At 40.4% G+C, this 6,548-nt stretch overlaps 1 protein-coding gene across 4 annotated transcripts in view; it reads left to right on the top strand.

The window, feature by feature from the left end:
• The first annotated feature begins 50 nt into the window (after positions 1-50).
• The window catches only part of LOC119322732, a 16,485-nt gene continuing 9,987 nt past the window's right edge, over positions 51-6,548 (top strand). For 3 of the 4 annotated variants that reach the window (XM_037596244.1, XM_037596245.1, XM_037596243.1), the window contains exons 1-15: positions 51-513; positions 1,042-1,259; positions 1,728-1,819; positions 1,917-1,974; positions 2,073-2,164; positions 2,260-2,317; positions 2,461-2,609; positions 2,990-3,156; positions 3,272-3,417; positions 3,523-3,813; positions 4,541-4,681; positions 4,911-5,165; positions 5,341-5,478; positions 5,556-5,846; positions 5,986-6,156. In XM_037596244.1, coding sequence (XP_037452141.1) covers positions 51-513; positions 1,042-1,259; positions 1,728-1,819; positions 1,917-1,974; positions 2,073-2,164; positions 2,260-2,317; positions 2,461-2,609; positions 2,990-3,156; positions 3,272-3,417; positions 3,523-3,813; positions 4,541-4,681; positions 4,911-5,165; positions 5,341-5,478; positions 5,556-5,846; positions 5,986-6,156 — 2,730 coding nt within the window. The remainder of the gene's footprint in view (positions 514-1,041; positions 1,260-1,727; positions 1,820-1,916; positions 1,975-2,072; positions 2,165-2,259; positions 2,318-2,460; positions 2,610-2,989; positions 3,157-3,271; positions 3,418-3,522; positions 3,814-4,540; positions 4,682-4,910; positions 5,166-5,340; positions 5,479-5,555; positions 5,847-5,985; positions 6,157-6,548) is intronic. The other variant, XM_037596246.1, reaches the window with a different exon arrangement.

The raw sequence follows: 6,548 nt of genomic DNA, 5'->3' as shown, positions 1-6,548 counted from the left end.
ACTGAATTTTTTCTCTGTGACTCACTGATTCCAGGTTCCAGAGCAGCGAAATGGGGAACAGCCGCCCGGGAGGGGCGCCGCCGACAAGCAGCGGGAGCGTGGCGGGGAGCAACCCGGAGGCTGTACCGGAAGCTCCCCGGTTGCGGCCGCACGGAGGGCCAGGCGCATCGGGTCCGGGGAGCCCAGGTCGGAGCACACCCCTTCCTGGTGGTCGGGAGAGGGGTTCCGCGGGGGCAAATGTGATGACACCGTCTTGTGACAGGCAGCAGAACAGAGCGGTGGAGGAAGCGCCGCTCGGAGGGTCGAGCGCGGTTAAGAAGAGCAGTGTGCCCAATTCTCTGTCAAGAGGTTCAGACGGAAGCTCTGGCTCTAGGATGGGTGCAGAGGAGCAAGTGATGAGTGAGCATGCGAGCAACGGGGATGCTGGCTCTTCGTCGAAGAAGCGGCGAAAAAGAATGGATGCAAGAAGCTACATCAAGAAATTCAAGACGGGCGTAAGACCGGGTGCCTCAGGTATTAGTTCCTCTCATGTTGGGCTCTTGCTGTACTTGCTTAAAGGCTGGATGGCCCCATCATCTGAGACAAATAATTTTAATGGCCTGTGCTGGTTTACCTGCTCTGTTATCAAATCACATTGTAATCATCAGGGTTGCCTAGTGGTTAGGAATAGCTGAAGGTTTATATGGGAATGCCATAATGTGTAGGCACACAAGTCAGGCATCATTGACTGCGTCATGTTCTGTGCATTAAAAAGGAAGACAGTTTTACAGAAAACATTAGTATGTCGACGCAAACTAGTCAAGGTTTTAGGCTTCAAGGTGGGGGACATATCTAGGGCACCATCATTTAGGCGCAATCATACAAAACCATTTTTGTTTGAGCACCAAATCAACATGAAAATTTCCATATATGTGTTACTCTTTGGCATTTAGCCTGCATTCTAGTTTATGAAACCTGCCTATTAGTTGTACAACTTGGTCATTTAGCCTGCATTAATTCATCTGAGTACTATCATATCTAACTTGTCTCTTAAATTTTCAGTTGTAGTTGCTTCCCCTGACAGGATGGGCAAGGAGAACACTTCAAGCGGGCATGTGGCAGACAGCAACACTGCTATTCTGTGTGAAGGTAGGAGGTTGATTGAAAAAAGCAAGGGACATTCAAGCCATGCTGCCTGTAAAGTTCCCAAAAGTCCTATTTCTGGTTTACATGAAACTTCAGACACAAGAGTTGACCAATGTTCTACACCGCTTTCAGAGGTTTGTCTCTCTTCCACTGTCTGCATTTCATTTTGGTCAGAGCTAATTCCACCATTTTACTATGCAAAAATGGAAACTCTTTGAACATTACTGTGAGTTCTTGGGACACTTCAATGGCATCTGGTGCATGATCTATCAAATTTTGCAATACTTCTTTCTTTGCCTCCATGTTACTGGCAGAGGGTTTATTATACTTGTCTTTAGCCTTCTGCTGGGCTAGTCATCTACTTAAGTGGAAGCCAAGTATGTTAAGTGCTATTGCATGTATTGATTGTTCAGGATAAATGATGTGCATATGAACATTAATTGAGAAGATGCAATATGCAATACTATACTTTCCATGCTATAGCAGCAACTGTATAGAGACACTACAACAGCCAATCACCAACAACAGTCGGTGCCTTTTACTCCATAGGACACCATTTGAAGCAGTGACAGTTACTTATCTCTTGTCATCAATTGTTGTAGGTACAGCCACATAAACCTACCGACGTGCAAAATATAGCGGCTGAAAGCAGTCTTCCAGCAAAGGCTAGAGATCCACACACTGGCCCTGCAAGGTGCTTTCCTTTTCAGCCTTTATGACTTTGATACTGGGCAATTAGGCATGTATTTTTTGGATACATGTTAATTCTGTGTTAACCATCCATTTTGCAGGCAAAACATTCTATCATCATTGCAAACTGTGCCAATATCTACTATTCATCAAGAAGAGGTAGCCCTCTCCCACTATAGCTCAGGAGTACTTCAATTCTTTTGGCAATATCTTTTTATGCATCAGTTCTCTTGCCCCCTTGTTTTTAATTGTTGTAGGTACTGCCACATAAACGTACCGATGTGCAAGATATAGCGGCTGAAAGCAGTCTTCCAGCAAAGGATAGAGATCGACACACTGGCCCTGCAAGGTGCTTTCCTTTTCAGCCTTCGTGACTTCTTTGATACGGGGCAATTAGGCATGTATTTTTTGAATACATGTTAATTCTGTGTTAACATTTTGCAGGCAAAACATTGTACCATCATTGCAAAGTGGGCCAATATCTACTATTCATCACAAAGAGGTAGCGCTCGCTAACTACAGCTCAGGAGTACCTTCAATTCTCTTGGCAACGTCTTCTCAATCCCCCCCTCCCCCTGATGTGCTTTCTGATTTTTATGCATCAACCGTATGGGGTTCAACCTTTGGTATTTGATATCATGTTAGGTTAAGAGCACACTTGGAGATGCTGAACCTATTAGCGTTCAGAAAGAAAATTCAGCTCCAGGACATCTCCAGGTGGCCCGATCTGATGGAACAGATGGTAACCCCAACATATGTGTTGCCTGTGGTCTTGGATCCCCAGGAACTTTTAGGTAAGTCAATTTGTTTTTTTCATCAGCTTTACCTACAGAAAATAGTAGTGCAAATGAAGCCATATCTCTAGGATAGCATAAGAACATATTATTGTGGTTTGTGAATGAAAATATTCTACCCTCAATTCATGAGCAAGTACATCCCTATATGTGCAAGTATTGAAGATCCTGAATTTTGGTTACTTGACCTGTTTTATGAAAACTAATTTTGAACTTGTAAATCTCCTGTTCTTTTATACTGCCTAGCATGGTAAGAGAACACACTATTAAAACTTCTCATCTGATCTTTGTATATTATTGATCTTCTGCATACACTTTTGGTCCATCATGCACACTATTCACTTTGTGATGATCTAATGTATATATTCAATTGATGATAGGTCCTGTGATGGAAAAGGTTGCAAAAGTAGGTACCATATGTCTTGTCTGGATCAATATTTGTCTCTTGGAAATTGGTTCTGTACCAGCTGTACGAAAAAGAGGTTGCAGTTTGGCTTACATCATATTGTTGATGGGATAGAGTCTGTGTGGGATGTCAAGGCTGAGGGTAAGCAAAGAACAAATACAAAAATCTTGCGTGAAACAAAATCAAAATTTATCCTAGCAGTATTGCCTTCTATTTCCTAATTTAGTGCTTCTGTTTATTGTTTCTATGTTTGTAGGGATGCAAACTAGCAAGCAGTATTTTGTCAAGTATAAGAATCTGGCGCATGTCCATAACCGTTGGGTTCCAGAAGGTGATATTAGTGTCATGCCTGGAGGTCCTGATCTTCTTTCCTTGTTTAACAAGAGGACTCATACTGAAAAGGTGATTACTTTTGCGGTGAACTTTATTTCTTCGTGCCTATGAAGGATGACTTAGGCTTTGCAAAAGATCCATGCTTATGTTTTTTCTTGTGAAATGATTCCCCAGACAATTTGGAAGGAGTGGACTAAACCACATCGCCTGTTGAGGAAGAGGCTACTTGTGCCCCCAAGATTGGCTGAGGATTTCTTCTGTTCGGATGATTTCTTTTGCTCATCTGGTGTCTCATATTGTACTCTTGAATGGTTAGTGAAATGGAGGGGTCTTGGCTATGATCATGCAACATGGGAACTAGAGACTTTATCCTGTTTACGTACGCCGGAAGCTGACGAACTTAAAGAGAATTACGAGAACCGCCGTGAAGCTGCAAAACAATCATCTATTCCCCAAAAAACAAAGGTGTGGTGGGAAAACCAATTTTAATGCTATAGCTTGCCTGATATTACTTTTATTTTAATTCATGCATGACATGACTGGTAGAAAATATAGTCTGATCAGTTCGAAGATAAACATCACAGAAATGTAATACCAGTTTTCTAGGTTGTGTATACTATTATGATTTTTTCTGTTTAAGATGATCCATTGTACTAGCCACCAAGACTTAGAAAACTGAAAACTGTGTGTTGACTGATCTGCTAATTCCATGAATTTCCTTTTTTTTTTCTTATAAAGATCGGAGTCAGCGTTGGTCCATTCGCCCTCCCTTCAGAGATTACCTCTAAGTGCCGAGAAATGAATTTCTCTAGTTATCATACATTATATGTAGTAGACAGATGTACCATGATCTTATGATTAATTGATTTAATTGATATATATTTTGAGATTTTCTTTCTAGAAACAACTCATGCAGTAAAAAAAGAAAACTTTTATAGGCATGATTATTTAACTCCCATAGCAACTCATAAGTATTTAGCTAGTCCATGAAAGTTTAAGTGCACATTAACTGCACCATGTTGTCTTTCTACACTTCTTTTTTTTCTGGCTTTATTGAACTACCACGACATTGACAATATCTTTATCGCTGTTCTCTTTGTCACAAGTTACTTATACGAGAGTGCTTGAAACTTATACATTTTCGGGAAACTTGTACTTAAGCTCTTCTGTTTAATATTACTTGCCTTTGCAGGTTAAGCAAAGCTCATTCCAGAAACTTGAGAGATTGCCAGATGGGTGCCATCCTGATTTTGACAATGATCACTTGTATTCAGTCAATCACCTTCGAGAGTACTGGCACAAATCCTGTGGTGCTGTTCTTGTTGATGATAAGGTAGGAACCATGCAAGTAGCTTAGCAGACTAGTCCAGCTACTCTAGTTTTTCACCCACATTCTTGTTTGTAGTAGTTATGGCCACCGGCATGGTGAGTTGTTCTATTGCTTCGTTTACATGGATGCAACAATTTAGCATTATAAGTACATCTCTCACAGTTGTACTTGGTTAATTTTGAACTCTTTCCTAAACAAAAAGGACTTGATGCTTAACTCATTTGTTATGCAGGAGTATGTAATAAAGACCGTGCTATTCACAATGTCTGTATTACCTGACGTCAGCCAACCTTTTCTGATTCTCACAACTCCTGGTTCTCTGTCTTTATGGGAGGTTCAGTTCAATAAGTTGGCACCGTTTATCAATGTCGTTGTGTATGACGGGGGGAAAGATGAGCTCAAATTAATTCGAGATTTGGAATTCTATGAGAGTGGAAGCCACTGTATGTTACAGGTTCTCTTATCCCATCCTGATGCTATCCTAGAGGTAAGTTCCAACTGCTAAGTATTTCCTTGCCTAGTTTTATTGAGCAAATACTGCTAACCAATTAAGAGCACATAGATTGCACCTGTATCATATTGATGTCGTTGTTACTACACCCCTAGCCCATCTCTCAAACTTATGCTTTCCATTTAATTGTGATCTCTCTGCCATGACACAGGATATTGAACCTATAGCACACATTGGTTGGGAAGCAGTCATAGTTGATTATTATCAAAAGTCAGCTTTACAATACCTCGAACAACTGAAGCAATTTCCCACTGATTTCAGAATGTTGCTTGTGAGCTCCCCAATTAAGGTGCCTATCAATAGCTCTGGCCGGTAAAATTGCTTCTGTACCACAAATAAGCCATGCTAAATATTGTTATTTTGCAGGATAATCTTCGCGAATACGTGAAACTTCAAGCATTCCTTAATTCTGGAGAGCAAGAAAGTTGCGTTGATACTGCTGAGACTCTTATGATGCTGAAAGGAAACTTCAAAAGCCATATTGCATATGAGCGTCAAGCAGGTTCTTCAAAAATATTGGAGCACTGGGTTCCTGCTTATGTTTCACAACTGCAGCTACAGACATATTGTTCCATACTGCTTTCAAATTCATCTGTCCTCCAGTCGCAGATGAAAAGTGATAAAGCTCTTTATGACATTATTATGTCTCTCTCAAAGGTGTGCTTTGCAAACAAATTTACGGCTTGTATGATTACAGTCTATATGCAGTCTGCAGTACATGTACTTTATTCCTTTTTCTGCAAAGTTATGGCTCTGTTACTGACTTCTATCTGTTCTTCTTGTCGTTATGTTATAGTGCTGTGATGACCCTTACCTTGTTGATGAATCCCTGCGACCTCCTGTCAACAATCATGATCAGACTGATCCTATAGTTACGAGAGTGCAAGCATGTGGCAAGCTACTGCTTCTTCAAAAAATGCTTGAAGCAATAAGGAACAAGAGGCTAAGAGTCATTATTCTTTTTCAAGTGAGATACTCATGGCATCACTCTCTTTTACTTATGGTCATGTGTGGCATAATTTACCCAATCTTAGATCTCTGTAGCTGTTGCATGGTACACGATTGATTTATCATCCTAGAAGCTTTCATGTTATCTATTGGCTAATACTGATGGTAATCAGTTCATCAACAAATCAACAATCATGGTTCTGAAAATTGTTATATGGTATTCGTTCAGTCATGCATCTATTATTAATTATTTCTCTTCTGTGTCCTAACTGTTGATTGTACGGTAACATATAGGGCACCTGTTCCTTTTTTATGCCATACAATCTCTGTTTTTAAAACATTGCTGCCATAAATGTTTTAGAAGCTGAACTTGTATAATTAATATCTTAGCTTTGAATAATCATAAAATAG

Source organism: Triticum dicoccoides, chromosome 6B (genome assembly GCF_002162155.2).
Source record: "Triticum dicoccoides isolate Atlit2015 ecotype Zavitan chromosome 6B, WEW_v2.0, whole genome shotgun sequence".
NCBI classification, from domain to species: domain Eukaryota; kingdom Viridiplantae; phylum Streptophyta; class Magnoliopsida; order Poales; family Poaceae; genus Triticum; species Triticum dicoccoides.
Note: the sequence above shows the minus strand (reverse complement) of the source record. Positions and strands in the feature narration are given on the sequence as shown.